General features: G+C 37.4%; 1 protein-coding gene across 1 annotated transcript; it reads right to left on the bottom strand.

The window, feature by feature from the left end:
- Window positions 1-212: 212 nt before the first annotated feature.
- LOC143852721 (heme binding protein) lies at window positions 213-16,863 on the bottom strand. Its single transcript, XM_077362285.1, has 8 exons — window positions 16,500-16,863; window positions 15,711-15,778; window positions 14,367-14,433; window positions 13,919-14,073; window positions 13,747-13,817; window positions 8,501-8,569; window positions 869-969; window positions 213-742 (listed from the first exon to the last, which is right to left on the bottom strand). The coding sequence occupies exons 1-8, from the start codon at window positions 16,758-16,760 to the stop codon at window positions 446-448; spliced, it is 1,089 nt and encodes a 362-aa protein (XP_077218400.1). The 5' UTR covers window positions 16,761-16,863; the 3' UTR covers window positions 213-445.
- Between the last annotated feature and the right edge of the window lie 246 nt (window positions 16,864-17,109).

Here is a 17,109-nt window from a genome sequence, read left to right as displayed (position 1 = left end):
ATTCATCAATAATAGACCAAAAAGGAATAAGAAAATGATTTTTTTGTGGATAATTCATCCTAACCACTGAAATGCAAACACATTTGAATTTAATCATAGGAGAAACTCGTACATTTAGAGGGGATACCAAATTAAGGGCATTGTTAAGGTCCAAAACAAAGATCTAGATGAAGATGAAACCATTTTCTTTACAAATCCAACAAAGAAAGACATGAGAACCAAGCCATATATCAGACATGAGAACAATGATACAATGAATCCGTGTAGAAGAAAAGCCCCAAAATACAACAAAGCTAATTGATCGATACTTTTGTTAAAGGAGAAATAGCAGATCCCACCATCAGCCAAAGAAATAAACTCCTAAATATTGGTACCTTGTGACAAAGGGAGGGAGCCCTCCACTCCTAGAGTGAAAGGATTGCTCAAATACAAGCCCCTAATCTTTCTAAAGATGGTCAATAGGTGTAAAAGGAATAGACTTGGTTTTGGAAACCCAATACCCTACAAAAACAGACATGCAGAAGGAGATAACTGATAAGAGCAGGGAGAATGCACTGGTAGCATCCCATGAACTTCTTGAAGACACTTTTGTAATTGAACTGCTGGATGGTAAGGAAATTTCGAGAGGCAACCAGTCACAATTAACTGAATAGTGTTGGGACCCACTCCACAGTTTTCCATCAACAGGGTACCAGAAAGCAACCGCCACCTTGCTAGACTGACCAATCACAAATTGAATATCCTGCAGTCCCAAATTGTAATTTGGCTTTCACAATCATTAAATATGAAAAAATCTGTAACTAAGTATTTGCTTTGGACCTATGGAAAGGTGCGGGTTTACGGAGGATGTGCGTTGCAGAGAATTTACCTGTTGAAGACGATCCATTGTCCTTAGCGGCCTTGAGAATTCAAAATAATAGGTTCCTTTTTGACCAGCTGTTGCATATGGGCTATCTTCCTCGATGAAACCTGGAGGGAAGTTAAAGACAAAGATCATAGAAGAAAATTGTATCCGTATCAGATAGAGCAGTGGCGGCACCACTGTTCTATTTTGATAGTAGAGTTCAGTTGAAAGAAGTATGAATCTGAAAATAAAAAACCAGAGGCTAATGGCCCCAACTGTGATTCGGTCCCCTACATGCACAGAATAATACTCTTTGAGTTGGCCAAAAGGTCATATGATGCATTAGTGGTAGAAGATTGCCCGATTCATAAACACAATTGGAAAGAAAGTCACTCCAGTTCCTTGTCGATGAAAACTTTCCCATTGCCTTTGAAATTTTCAAATAATCAAATAATCACCAACTATCCACAGCTTACATGAGAATGTATTAAACTCGACCTTTGGGAATTTAAGATTTTGCAGATACACAAAGAACAAATAATAAGTGTAAAGTAAAAATTAATAAATAAAAAGAAAGATTCAGAAGGTTGCAAATAAATATGCATTGACTACATGGTAGTAGTGTGGCCGCCTGGTTCCTGTTGTGGTAACAGGAACCAGTCAAACCTAACTGGTTAAGTTACACTCTGAAGGCTGTTTTCTTGCATCGGTAAATGTAGAAAAGTGCAAATAACAATTAGAGGACCAAACCCTGTAAAATCAGAACCCTTGCCAAGAGAAGCAAATAACTAAGGCAGAAAAAGAGCCGATCCCCAATTTTGAGGGTTATTGCCCAACATTTGGAGGGTTTCTGCCTAAAATTATGCACCGAAATAGACAACTGTGAGCATTTCCGAAAAATGGTGCTTGCATTCCCTTTAAGCTGTCACATACCTATACTGCTATTGTATGCAGAACTTGCACATGCAAGTGCACAGGAATACTTGTATACAAAGGGAACTAACAAGTTGAGAACGAACATTAATGGAAAATTGAAAATGATAGTGCCCTCCTCCATGAAACTCTATTAAACTCAACTTTGACGGAAGTTCTCATGGAAATCCGGTGTCAGCTAGTACTCATGGAGCTCATAGAAATGAGAAGTGGAAAGTCATTTTTTAGCCCAATTGGCAGCATGATTTTTAATGCAGGCTGAAACTGACATGAAACAGTTGACATGTTTCTGTTTCCATCCCCACCGAAACTAAATCCTTCAGCCGACATGCATAGATTTCAAAAATGTTTTGGTCATGTTGACCTAAACCCTACCACTTTAGTATGTAAATTACAAAAATTGGGTCGACACGTCGAAATTTGAACTGAAATGCATAAAAAATCTTATGTTTTGATATTTTTGATTGGCAAGTACTTATTTTATGTTTTTTTTTGTTTGTTTCTTCGTTACAATGCAAATGCATCAACTAATTGTCAATTTGATGCATTTGCATATGGACTAGTACATGAAATTTTTTTAGTGAATTTATGGTTTTAAAAATTGAAAAAATATATTTTTTTGAAACAGAAAATTGGAAAATATATTTTTGAATAAAAACTAATCATATATGAATGCTAGCTTTTAATTTTAGGGAGTGATAAATCGACCCCCATATATCTTAAATCAATCCCCTATGTGTCTATCTCTCTCCTCTCTCTCTCTCTCTAACCTAGAGGAGAGAGAAAGACACATAGGGGGTCGATTTAAGATATTTGGGGGTCGATTTATCACTGCCCTAATTTTATTATATTTGAGTTCTTGCTTGATCTAACCATCGACGGAGTTAGATACTTTTTTCCCATTTCACAAAATAAATTATTTTATTTATTTTGTTAGAAAGCTCTTTAAAAATAGGAAAACAATTTATTTCCGAAAAAATCATATGCATGTTCAGTTCTTTTTTTATATGCAAGTTACACTTGCTCAATCTACCAATTAACCGAGTATGATTTGTTTATTTTAAAATTAATTATGCTATTTATTTTTGTTGCAATATCCTTTAAATTTTCATCATTATAACGACTCCATCATTATATTGTACTTTTTCATGAAATTAATGAATATGGTAACCCTTTTCCTACATTTTGGGTTTATTTGAAGCACATGCATATGTGGCTGTATGCATTTTCAGTTTAGAATGGACCATACTATTCCAAACATGCACAACAATGCATGATGTTAGGTGTTTGATCTTGTTAAATTGTTATGGATGATTGTCATGCCTTTGTGACGTTTTCTACGTGTGTATTTGTACTTATTCTAGCATTTCTTGAAGTTTCATCTTAAATTTCCATCATTTGCATGTATTTCCTTAAACTTCTGTGATTTTATAGGATTTTCACCAAAATCTATAACCGAACCCAACATATATCCATTCCTGTGCCAATCAACATGCACACCGAAACCGGCATGTTAAACCTTGATTGTAAGATAACACTCTAATGAAGCAAAATTGAGAGCCGTCCTTATAGGTCCATACTTTTGAGGAATTATCTGGTCCTTTGATATTAAAAGAGGTTTTTTGAAGCATTATAGGATAGTGAAGAGATTTTCAACAGGTTTGTAGAGATGAGCAAACTTCATCATGCTTGCTAATATTTTTTCAAACAAGTATTTTATTAATTAATAACATGGCTAAGAATAGCATCTGAGCATTACACCTAAAACTTAATAACCAAAAAGGTTATAGATTTAGCATCTCATGCTACATAACCATATTTGAGCAACATATGCTAAAACTGGCTAAACAATCCGTCCGACTATTTCTTTCGCAATGAATGTGAGAGAAACGACCCTCCGTCATAGATATAATATCTCTCATTTCCCTAAAGTGTATCTTAACCCGTCAGGGAGGGAAGGATTCCCTACTAAGACAGCAAATAGTGTTAAGGGAATTGCATTCAATCCAAATATTACGAATGTCGTGCTGGAGTATAAGGTTAACGTCATTCCACACGGCCATCACGTCCTTCATTGTTGTGTCCTCATCATCACAAGGACCTGCAAAGGATAATAGTGTTGAATAATGTATTCAGGGTAGTTTAGTCATTACTAGTAGATTAGGGGTATTGTAGTCATTGTACATTGTTGCCCTAGTTTGGGCCTATATTTACATGAGGAGCTCCCTAGTGGAGTCTCTCCATCCTTCACTCCTCTTCTTCTTCCTCTCTCTCTAATCCTAATCTCACCCGGAAAAAAAAATCACACAAAAAAAAACATCTCTCTCTCTCTCTCTCTCTCTCTCTCTCTCTCTATATATATATATATATATATATATATATATATATATATATATATATATATACCTCATATGAGAGAACGGTTCCTACACACATGTGTAGATAAGTTATCTACACACTAGCTTAAAATACAGTGGGGGCCACATTATTTGGGTGATCCAAACCATTCATTTTTAAGGGCCTCTGATAGATAGGGTGTCCACAAAAAATCAGATCCATAGGATCATCCTAACCATTCGACCTGTGGAGGCAAAAAATAGACTAATTTGTGAAGGTTTAAAGACATCCATTTTACCTCCACAAATCGTAGGGTTGGGATGATCCTATGGATCTGATTTTTTGTAGACACCCTATCTATGTGAGGGCCTTTAAAATGGATGGCTTGGATCACCCAAACAATGTGGGCCCCCACTGTATTTTAAGCTAGTGTGTAGAGAACTCTCTACACATATGTGTAGGAACCGTTTCCTCTCTCTCTCTCTCTCTCTCTCTCTCTCTCTCTCTCTCTATATATATATATATATATATATATATATATATATATATTTATCCAAATCCTTTTTGGGCATCCATTCCAACCCCAAATCTTTCCTTTCTTCCCAAATCCCTTTTTGGCTCTCCACTCAAAACTCCCAATCTCAACTCACAATCCCAAATCCCATTCTAGACCATACTTTCTCACCATCATCACATTTTGGGAAGCCAAATGGTTCCCAATACACCCAATCTCACCTCTAAATCTCTGTTTTTTTCTCTATTTTCTATATTATTTGGCTTTTATGCCTTTGTATTTGTGTATATCTACTCCCTCCCCCGCGCCAAAAAAAAAAAAAAAAGTGTTGTTGTGTATTATTCTCTTATTCTTGAATTGTTGTCATCTCTTTGTTTTTCTCTTTTTCTTTCTTGGCTTTCATGGCCTTTGGGTTGTTCTTCAAGGCGCACACCAAGTGTTCAATGAAATGTCCAAGAGAAGTGTAGTGTTCGTTCGAGGGAGTGTCATTATTTCTCTTGATGTTGTCCTCTTTGTTGTCTTCTCTTGAGGGGGAGTGTTAGTGTTGTCTTCTTGTCTTCTTGAGGGAGTGTTGTCCTGTTTTCATGTCTTCTTGAGGGAGTGCAGTCTTGTTTTCATGTCTCGTTGTTCTTTCTCTTGATGTTGTCCTCTTTCTTGTCTTTCCTTGAGTGAGTCTTGTCTTGATGTCTTCTAGTCTTCTTGTTGACTTTACTTATGTTATCTTGCTTCTCCGGGCTCATGTAGTTTGTTTCACCCAAGGGGTTGTTGTTGTGCTCCCTAGTCAGTCTTGTTGTCTACTCTTTACATTATTCGTTCTCTCGTCTCTTTATCTTCTCGGCTTTATGCCTTATCCCCTCCTTTTTCGAGCGACGGCTTCCATATCCATCGTTGGTCGGCTCTCTTACAGGCTTTATGCCTTATCCCCTCCTTTTTCGGGCGACTGCTTCCATATCCATCGTTGGTCGGCTCTCTTACAGGCGACAGTCTTTTTCAATCAACCTCTCTTTTCCGGGCGATGGTTTCCTCATTGTTGGTCGGTTCCTTTTTAGGCGACAATGTTCATGTCGTCGACCTTGTCTCCATACGATGGTTTCCTCCTCGTTGGTTATTTATCTTTTTTGGACGATGGCTTCCATATCCATCATTGTCGGCTCTCTTAAAGGTGACGGTCTTTTCTCGTTGACCTCTCTTTTCCGAGCGATGGTGTCCTCATCGTTGGTTGGCTCTCTTCAGGCGACGATGTTCATGTCGTTGACCTGTCTCTAGACGATGGTGTCCCCATCATTGGTTGGTTTATCTTCTCCCTCCTTTCATTCCTATCTTCAGGCAACGATGTTCATGCCGTCGACCTTGTCACCAGATGATGGTTTCCCTTTCATTGGTTGGTTATCCTCCTTCTCTTGTTCTTATCTTCAGGCGAAGGTTTCCCCGTCGACCTTGTCTCCGATGGTTTCCCAATCAGTGGTTATCTTCTATTGGCGTAGTGCTGCTTAGCTGGTGTTCCTGCTCGTGGTGCTTCGCCGTTTCTCATGTACGCGCCCTTAGTGTGCGTATTTTGCTCGCTAGACCATTGCTAGTTCCTACCAAGGCGCCTCAATTGCTTGTTGATATGTGGATCTGTTCACCGTGCTCTCATTCTGGGGGAGGCTTGTTTGATCGCTCTCACCGTGGTGCTACTTCAGGAAGAGCTGCTCTTTTTTATGGCCGTCGATCTCGCTGTTATACCCTTGGTCGTTGTTGTCTTTTATTATGTATTTCATTATGTATTCACCATACCAGTTTGAGGAGTGTTATACCAAGCTAGATGTGTATATGGGCTAATTGTACTTTTTGATGTATGGCCTTTTGTTGTTCTCCTAGTTGTTGTTGTAGTTTCTTTGTAGCAAGCTGGAGTGCTGTAGTGTATACACTCCAGCTTGAGGGGGAGTGTTGAATAATGTATTAGGGGTAGTTAAGTCATTACTAGTAGATTAGGGGTATTGTAGTCATTGTACATTGTTGCCCTAGTGTGGGCCTATATATACATCATTTACATGAGGAGCTCCCTAGTGGAGTCTCTCCATCCTTCACTCCTCTTCTTCTTCTTCCTCTCTCTCTCTAACCCTAATCTCATTTGTAACAAATAGGATTTTCCCTTTGGAATCCACGAATATTCCCCCCCAAAACAGCCACAAGGACTTGCTCTCATCAAAATTGAGTTTGATCAATCATTATCTGAGATGGAACACATATCAAGAGGGTTTGGGAGGAGTATTCAACACAAATAGAAATCCAATTATGAATAGAGGCCATCACCCAAAAATATATGTGCTTTCCAAGTCCACCCAGAGACTACCACAATAATTCAATTATATACCTGATACATTTTTTTTTTTACCTTTAAAATTTCTAATATTTCTTACCTTAAGATCATTTCGGTTGACTTACTTTCCACAGAGTTCTAACGGAACCTCGCTCTATTTTCCGTCAAAGGGTATTGAATGGGAGTTCTGTGCCGTCCCAATGCCAGCCTGGCTTCCCAAGATTGTCTCCCAGTTTTCTGAAATATCTGGCTTGGCACCCCTCTAAGATCCATTTTCTGTAAACCGCCGCACACAGCCGCTTACAACCTGCCTTAACGACATTCTCGATCATGGACGTCTCCGATCCGTCCTCCAAATCCTGCTCCATAAAACCTAGCTTTACTTCACTTTTCAATTCTACATAGAGATGCCCCTCATCCAAAGCATCCATTAACAGAAGAAAAATCCCACCAAAAAGGTAGACCCAGATCAGGAATTGGCCCACTGGACTGGTTATCTGAGACGTCAACAGAAAGCCCATTCAACCCCTAGTGATCCCCAAACTAAGCAAAGTTATACAAAAATCCAATCCAACGCTAGTGATCCCCCTGTCTAAAGTTATAACCTATTTAGGGGGCCTCTGGTGTGAAGAATACCGTCAAGTTCGTTTGACTCAAGCCTTGCTTCTGCAAGGTGGTCAAGGCACCAAAATATTTCCAACTGTGAATTGTCTTCGGACTGTTCTATCACCCGAATAGGACAACACCTTGTCATCTTGTTGTAGACAGTCCAATAAATCTTGTGGTGCAATCAGCACAAGACTGATCAAGGGTTTCCAATAGATGTATCTAGAGGAAAAGGTTCAAGAAGAAGGGTGGAAGAGGATTGTAGTTCTCTGATAATATGTTCATGTAAAAGAAAAGGGGAAAATAGTTGGTGGAGGCCATCCAAATCATGGGAAATAAGGTAGTGACGAAGAGAAAGAGAGAAGAAAAGAAGAAGAAAGACGTGTGGGAGAAAGGAGTTCAAAGTTGGAACCCCAACCCTATGACTCCCATAAATTTCTTTAAAAATGTATAGATACGAATAGTACAAGTAGATCATAACCCTACCTATCGTAGGGCTCATCCTAGCTACAGGAATAACACATAAAAAGTACCTGATATATTTAACAATGGAGATGGTTGGTATCATCCAGGAGATCATTACTCTGCCATATCCCAAGATCGGCGAGAGAAGGGAGGGGGGGTTACTGATATACATTTTTATGCTTGGGTCGTCTGTTCTCGGTTGCATGTAGCGATTGTTTGAATTTAGGACCATTTATCGTGGGAGGACTTTATATGGGGTATGGCTGTAGAGAGTATACTGATATACATTTTAGGTCATCTCTTCTCGGTTGCATGTAGCCATTGTTTTATCTTTTTAATACAGTTTTCTTATGGTAAAACACAAAGTGCTTTTGCCAGTTGCCATTTCTTGGGAGATAAATAGGAACTGCTTAAACAGTGCTGGAAATGGAATATCACTTAGTTCAAAAGATGAGATTAAAGTAAATCACAAAGAAATGCACATGAAATACACGCATACCAGAGTGAACAGTAAGACTATCGTGCCACCATGCTCCTTTCCAGTTATTTTGACCACTGGTATCATTTCCTGAGAAAGAAAAAGAAATATACATTAATATTTCAGGCTCGAAAAATCTTTTGACGAGAAGATGACTGCACAACAAAAAAACACTGCATATGAATGGCACCCTCCAATTAATAGACTGACACCATCTTTTTAAACAAGTGCACTATGCTAGTAGCAAGTACATATTCTCACCTAAAATATTTAGTAGTTTAACAAACCTAAACCTGAAAAACTACAATGGGGAAAATTCAAGTGATTAATTAAAAGGAGCAGTGAATTAGATTATTTATTTCATGTTAATTTCAATATCATCTAACAAGTGAAAAGACTACTCAGGCAACAAAAAATAAAGTATCCATGGAAAATTATATATATTCTAAATACAGAATATAGGTACAACAAAATTCACAACAACTGCTGTTGCACAATGCTGTCATTACCGAGCCACGTGTATATTGCTTGGACATCCATGTGTCTGACGACTGGGTTGAATCAATAATATAGAAAATAGATCAAATCAATTACCAAAATCATTATCGAGAATGACCTAGGAATACCATCAGTGTGATGCCCTTGGTATTTATCTGTCTTCTTCTAGTTATTTCTAGTTATTACTTCTAGTCCTCTCTTTCTCTCTTTCCTACTTCTAGTTCCTTCTTTCATACATTTGTTTAGATTATTTCCATCATGAATCTCTTTCTCCTTGAGTCATTGTTTTGGTTTTTCTCATAGTTTCTTTCTCTTGAATCTCGCATGGATCTAAGGTTTAGGGTTTCATCTCCAATCCCATGATTAGGCTGATCTGGGTTGTTTATCCATCTTATTGTATTAGAATCTAACATGTAGCCCTAGTTTCTCCTAGTTTAAATGTTAAGACAGCTAGTGCTGCTGTTTCGAACCTAGTTCTTCATGTCATATTGCATCCATCAATTTTACAACAAACCCTAGATCTCCTTCAATTGAAGTATCAAAGCTTACATTAATGACCGCTAAAAGTAGCAAGATTTTTATGCGAAGGTACACTAGGGAGCTCTCAAAGATGAGGTTAGGACTTAGGATGTTGTTATACAATAGTATGATTCTCATGATATGTAGTCTATGCAAACAGGAACAGATCCGAACCTCTAGACAATGCGGGAGATACCACCCAATTTTGACGAATGCACTAGCACACAAGTATTCCTCGACATACTAGTTGCGATAGATGAATATTTGACTAGTATGATAAGAGCAAATACCAGATAAAAAGGTTCACTAGGATGAAGTTAGCTGATCATGCTAAGATATGGTGGATGAACGTTGAATAAAGAGTTCATAAGTTCGGGCAACAAACTATGACTCACTTGGAAGAATCAATTAAAAAATTATTTAACTAGCGACTCTCAGGGAGATGAGTTACTGTTTAGATTTTAGATATCTTGAAAAGTTAGGGAGCTTGTAAATCCAAGTTGAAAATTTGAGAAGAGGAACAGTTTAACACGGCAAAAGAAGATGACAGAAAAGTAAGCCACCACTAGGACAACTACTAGGCCTGCCAATGTCAAAAAAAGAAAAGAAAAACAAAAACAAAAAAAAAACACTCATAATGGACTTTGTTGGAACCAACGAAACGCAGATGAAAACTTGTATGAGAACAGCATGATAGCATGCGAAGAGAAGCTGCCTATCACAAGATACATAAATCTTTGCAAATATATCTTCCAAAGAAAGCCGACGAAAACTAATTCTCTTTGGTTGTTACTATTTAGTCTTATTTGCATAGTGTCCGACTGTAATGAGCTTAACTTCAAGTGACAGAAAAAAGTTGTAATTGTTATCCAGAGTTATTGTCTCCAATACTTGGCTCACTAATATTATTTGAGGATAAAGAATGAGGTAATCACTACTCAGCGTGCTTGGAAAAAAGGTAGCTAGAAGAGGACTACGTAAACTTAAGATGACAGCAAAGAAAACTAGTCCAAGGTAACAAGAATAAATTAAAAAGATAATTTGAAGATAGCACATGACAACTATAGCTAGAAAAAAGCTTGAGGGCTGCAATGGAAGAAGCCAAACCACAAGAAAATGTTAAATTACAATTTGCTTTACATGAGATGCAACTTTAGTTCAACAAAATTAAAGATAACGCAACGAGGATGCTAAACAGTGTTTAAAAAAAACAAATTTGGCGAGGAACGCGGCCAAAGAAAATCTTAGTCGACTCGGCACGGCAAGGTAGAGTACTCGGTTGGTGCGGCTGAGTACTTGGTTGACACGATCATAATTCAGGAGAGTCAAAGGAGTTTTTATTAACTATGTAGGGCAAAATGTGGAATGCGGACGGGGCACAATGATGAACTTGGCCATGGTAAAAAGGAGTCGACTAGGGGGATTCGACTTGGAGGATTTTTATTTTTTTATTTTTTTGGGGGGGGGCTTAAGACTATGATGCTAAAAGGGCAGCAGAGCAAATTCTTGATACAACTTCTTGAAAAATGCATGTTTGTTGGTGCTATTGTATTTTGACAAGTTTGGAAGGACTCATGCATGGCATCAGAGTTTTTGAAAATCACCAAACATTGAGAAGGTCAGTGATACAAAGTTTTCATATCCAGAATTGAAAGAGCAACATCTGTATTCGGGAGAGTCAAAGGAGTTTTTATTAACTATGTAGGGCAAAATGTGGAATGCGGACGGGGCACAATGATGAACTTGGCCATGGTAAAAAGGAGTCGACTAGGGGGATTCGACTTGGAGGATTTTTTTTTTTTTTTTTTGGGGGGGGGGGGCTTAAGACTATGATGCTAAAAGGGCAGCAGAGCAAATTCTTGATACAACTTCTTGAAAAATGCATGTTTGTTGGTGCTATTGTATTTTGACAAGTTTGGAAGGACTCATGCATGGCATCAGAGTTTTTGAAAATCACCAAACATTGAGAAGGTCAGTGATACAAAGTTTTCATATCCAGAATTGAAAGAGCAACATCTGTATTCCTGATGCATGGCCAAGAAAGAAAAGATGGATTTGATAATTCTACAGAGAGGGATGAGCAAGATTTTCTTCTACCACTAGTCCATAAGCATAAAGTAGACATAGAATGTGTGACGGTCAGATTATGACTATTTGAAGAAGTGGTTGCCAAAAACATCTTCTTCGATGGAAATATCTTCTCCGATGGAAAGGACAATCATTCTTTGAACATAAGTAGATCACTATCGAAAAGCTCCAGTATGTTAATCCTGATTCCTATGACTACTACCACTCTATTCGCTCAACGGGGTCGACTTTTTCATGCAAGGGAGAATCGTGGGGACCATCTTTTGCGAAAATTAGAGAAGGAGAAAATTAGAAAAGGGGCTAAATATGATGATGGGGCCCCCACCAAAAATACTGTCTTTTTTCTATAGTTCATAGGGGTATAAGAACATTTTACTTTAGTAAGGGTAGATTGAACATGTTGTGAATTTTATTTTAATGTAATTGGGATGGGTTATTAGTTTGTTTAGTTAGGACCACTATCCATTAAAGAAATAACCATTCACGTCTTTCTTTAGCCCACATATTAGCTTTATTTATGTGATTTTTAAGTTAACTTTCTAGAGCTAGGGTTTTAGTCATAAGAAGGCCCACATACTTTAAAGTTAGGAGAAGAGTCTAGAATCCGTGGGAGATATATATATATATATATATATATATATATATATATATATATATAAGTGTATGCCTTTGGACAATGCAAGATGATGCTTATGAATAAAATTTTAGTTTTCTATTTGCAACCTATGGATGTCATGCGCTTTCGTGTTGGTGTGATGCCATAAGAAGACCATCGGTGTTATGCCCTTGGCATATCCTTCTTCTATCGAAGGTATTTAGATCTTCTTTTTATTTCCAGTTCTCTCTTTTCTTTCTTTCATACATTTGTTTTGGTTGTTTCCATCATGGATCTCTTTTCTCTAGTTGTTGTTTTCCACTCCCATATTACCATAGTTAATTCTGTTGAATCTTGTATGTATCAAGGATGGTTTAGTGTTTCATCTCCAACCCCAAGATCAATTTAATCTGAGTTTTGGTTCGTCTTATTGCATTCGAATCCCGCAAGCAGCCCTAGTTTCTACTAGTTTCAATGTTAGAAACCTAAAATCACTGTTTCCAAACGCGGATGCAGGTCATAACGCAGCCAAAGAAAATCCTAGTTGACTTAGCACGACGCGGTCGAGTACTCTTTGATGCGATTGAGTGCTCAGTTGATGCAATCATAACTCGGGAGAGTCAAAGGAGCTTTGTTTGACTTTCTAGGGCAAAACTAGGACTTGGATAAGAATACGACCAAGGTACATGGGGAGTCGACTCGGGGAAGTCCACGATGATGGTGGGGAGTTTTGAAACTATGCCTATAACGTTTGTTTTGAACCCCAGTTCTTCATGTCATATTGCATACAACTTTCCATCAAACCCTATACTTCTAGTTTTTCTTCCCTTTTGGTCTTGCATCAGTTTTCCTCCATACATGGTAGAGCACATATGTGCATTTGAAATTCTTAAAAGGTCATAGTTAGTGATTAGCTTGTTGGCTTCAAGAAAAAATATACTCAACCCATCGAGAATTAAAATGTGCAATGCACTATTGGAATCTCAATTGAAAATCATGAGTGCTCATGCACTTAACTGAAGATTCCAGTGCCAAACTATGCAAATGGCATTCTACCAGCAGCGCACTAATGTGTGAGAAGATATCAACAATCCCAATTCCCAAGTCAGCCACCAAGATACCTGATGATGTCATTTTCTACCCATATGCAAAGAATAGATTTTTATCATTCAACATTTCTCCACCATAAACATGGTCACATGCACAGTGATGTGGACTGCGCATCCATGGGGCAGATTTTGGCCAGGGTGAAATTGGCAGATTGTTCTAAATGGACAATCTTACCCATAAGAAAGGCTTGCAAGTGGAGAGTTTAAAACAGACATGTACAACGGTCCACATTAAACAAGTACAACACTGATGATTGGCTGCATCAGATCATTTGATTAATGGGCTTTGTAATAGGGTTAATCCACAATGGGGCTCACCAGATGGATGGCCTGTTAAGCACATACATGGTGGCATGTACAGTGGACACCTGGTGAAGAATAGACAGCTTTGGACAGAGAACATCTTTAACTTGATTAAAGTAGAAAGAGAAAAGGGATTTCTTTAAATTAAGAAGTACCTGAAGGACCCATCCCATCAAGATATCGGCAGTGTGGAGTCCATGCATACAGATCAACCAAATGGCCAAACCTAATAATTGAGAAGCATAAGAACTTCAAACGGAAATCTACAAATCAATCATCTCGATGCACAACCCAGAGCTTAATAAGAAAGCGATCACACTATAGTACCTGTCTCCTCCATATCCATCTCTGTTATCTATGGGATTGCTACCATAGAGTCGTCCTGGAATAGCATTTCCAATTGAGAAGTGCATTATGTCCACTTCATGTCCACGGCAAGTTTTGCTGGTACAGCTATCTTTTGATTCTTTACAACCCCCCATCTGGTCAAGTAGATTTTTTTTCTCAACTAGTATTCCCAAAGAAAAAAAGGTAAAGAAAACAAGAAATTTGCTATAAAATAATAGAAGTCATCCATCTTTAGGGATTTATATGTTTACAAACTGTAACGCTTTACATGAAATGAGCAATATACGTGCAGAACATGATCCATGTACCTCAAATTGCAAAATCATTTAATGGATTAAATAGATGACTTTTACATAAAAGAGTGGACGTCCTTTTCTAAGTATTTAAGAGCTAAGGCTATACGAGCTAGGGAATTATGAATACTTACATTATGGTATGTGGCATTCTCACCAACTTGAAACATGAGAGCAACAGAAGGGCATTTTTTACTCTCGCTGCATTACCAGAAAATAGACCCAATTAAACCAAACATGTTATACGAAGAATTTGAACTATGCAAAAGAAAACAGTCTACACTTTTCTTACTAGTATATAGGAAAGAAAGGATTCCTCCAATGGAAAGGTGGCAATCAGATAAAATTGGCGATAATACCTTCAGCCTATTTGCATTCCAGGCCCATGACTGTATTTTATCTACACTTTACATTGAATTTAATGTTTTCGGATGATGTAATCATTTTGGCAAAATTCACACAGTTAAAAAAGAAAGGATAATAAAAGAATGAATAAATAAGGAATTCACCCACAGAACTATAAATGTCGAACTTACAAAAACATGGAAAAAGATTTATAGCTCAGAAAAGTTAACGTGATATAGTGAAACTGTATAACCCAGGTTGAAGAAAACAATACCCAAGCCAAATTACTTTCACATTGCAGTTCTTGTTGATTAATTTATTTATCTTTTGAAAGGTGTTCCCATTTTATTTTTACTTTTTTAGCCACCTCATGTTCAAAATTATTTACTTTTTTTGAATGGCAGAGAATTTTATTGATGGATACAAAATTCGTAATAGAAAATATCTGCTAATACAAGGTTGAAATCTATCCACGGAACCGACACTCCATACAATAGTATGCATATCTCCAGTGAGTAGGGTTTTTGTGACTTCATATCAGATTCAACATACACTGAATCAAATCTCAGACTCTAAACTCATTAAAAGATATAAAAAAGAAAAAAATACTGAAAATTGTCAAGTGCAATTGTGCTTATGTAAATTTGATTGACAAGAAAATCATCAATGATCAAGGAAACATAAACAAAGATGATTCAATAATGTCAACGAAACTACAAAATGTTCACGCTCCAAAACATGCATTATTGTTAACCTTCAAAGCCCTCTTAGCTGACACACTAATTTAACAGAAGCTACACAATGCCCTGCTCCATAACCTACCTTCAAACCCATAACAAACATAATTGCTAATCACATTCCGATCAAATCGACAAAGATTGCACCTATTCTCTTACCATTTATTAATTGACAAGAATTTAAACATAATCTTTGCATGAACTGAACAAGAAAAACACAGAGGTTCAAGTAAAATAAAATCAGAAATAAAGAAACACTAATTCCATATAAATCATATCCTCCATCCATGTAAAGGACAACAATAATATCTCAAATTTTTTAAACCCATCTTTCAAACATCAAAACACAGCTTTCATGAAAAGATTAAATTAAATCAGGAAGAAAAAGTCCCTCACCCTTTAGAATATACGTACTCCCCATCAACTTGCAGCATGAAAAAGACATCATTTCCATCGTGCAAAGCCTAGAAACGCATGAAAGAAAAGACAAATCACTAAAGAAAAGTTAAGTAAAACTCAACTCAACCCAACAAACTAAGAAAAAGACATATCCTAAGGAAAATCAAATTGAATAAGAACTCAAAAAAAGAAAATAATTTCCATAATCCAAAGCATAATATTCGATTGGTGATATAAAATCACAACATTTCTAAGTTTGGTACTAACTTCCCTATGAAGGCCATTCTTGGAATGTGAATTTTAAGTCCAATCCACTAAAGAGGGATTTTATCTTTAGTTAGGAGCTTGATTTTTAAAGAAGGCCCAAGAAAAGAGCGTTTTTCTCTCCAAAGGTTTTTCTTCTTCTTCTTCTTCTTCTTCTTCTCCTCTTGCAAGAGCTTAGATCCAAGGTTATTGGGTTTCTTTTATGGCGTTTTCGGGGTCATAAAGACATTGTAAATAGGGAGTTGGGTTTTTGCTTGTGTTGCAAAAAGAGGGTGTTGGTAGGTTTTTCACCATCATTGGATAGGTAAAGGTTTTCACCCTTGTCGAAATTTCCCATCATTGTTAGTGAATTTCTTCTACTTGTTAACCACGTAAATCTCATGTCTCTTGATTTCTTGTTCTCTTTCTTTATTTCACTACACATTTGAATTGTGTAGGTTCTTCCCACAACAACAAAACTCCAAAAAAAAAAAAAAAAAGGACTAGTTCAAAATCATTTGAATAAAAAACCATCAAACATACCTTAACGGTCATCTTCCCACCTTTGTACGCATTTTCCTCATCTGGGTCTAAAGCAGGAAGGAGAGAGAATTCAAACCCATCAATGTCAGCCCACTCATCGGCGTGACCATCGAGGGTGACGATTCCGGGCCGGAAATCGGCCTGAATTCGAGCATCGGTGTTCGAATCACAGGATCCACTTTGTCCATGATCTTCATGTGAGATTATGAATCCAACCAAAGTTGAAAAAATGAGAGCTGATATTAACACGAATCTGAACATTGTTGAAGGCGAAAAATCTAAAAAAGAGAAATTAGAAATGGGTTTATTTTCTTCTCCTCAGAAGGAAAAAAGGATTTTGATAAGCATATAGCCGCCATAGGGGCGACCCAAGAAAAAGACGGGAGAGACTTTTGGAGTTTAGACCCGTGTGATGTACAATGACGGTTTTGCCCCTCCGGTCTTTTCGGACTTTAGCCGAGGCCTAACTGATAAAAATTAGGACCGTTAGGTTGATCAATAGTGAGTCCCAAAGGAATGTGAATTGTTGATATTTTTTGCTGATCTTCTTGCTGGCTGTTGATCCAACGGTTAAGATTATCCACTCGGCCCAACTTTTCTTGATAATGGC

Source organism: Tasmannia lanceolata, unplaced genomic scaffold (genome assembly GCF_043159265.1).
Source record: "Tasmannia lanceolata isolate RefF3 unplaced genomic scaffold, GAP_Taslan_0.1 ptg000019l, whole genome shotgun sequence".
Taxonomy (NCBI): domain Eukaryota; kingdom Viridiplantae; phylum Streptophyta; class Magnoliopsida; order Canellales; family Winteraceae; genus Tasmannia; species Tasmannia lanceolata.
The sequence above is the reverse complement of the archived record's forward strand: the minus strand, read 5'-3'. Positions and strand labels throughout refer to the sequence as shown.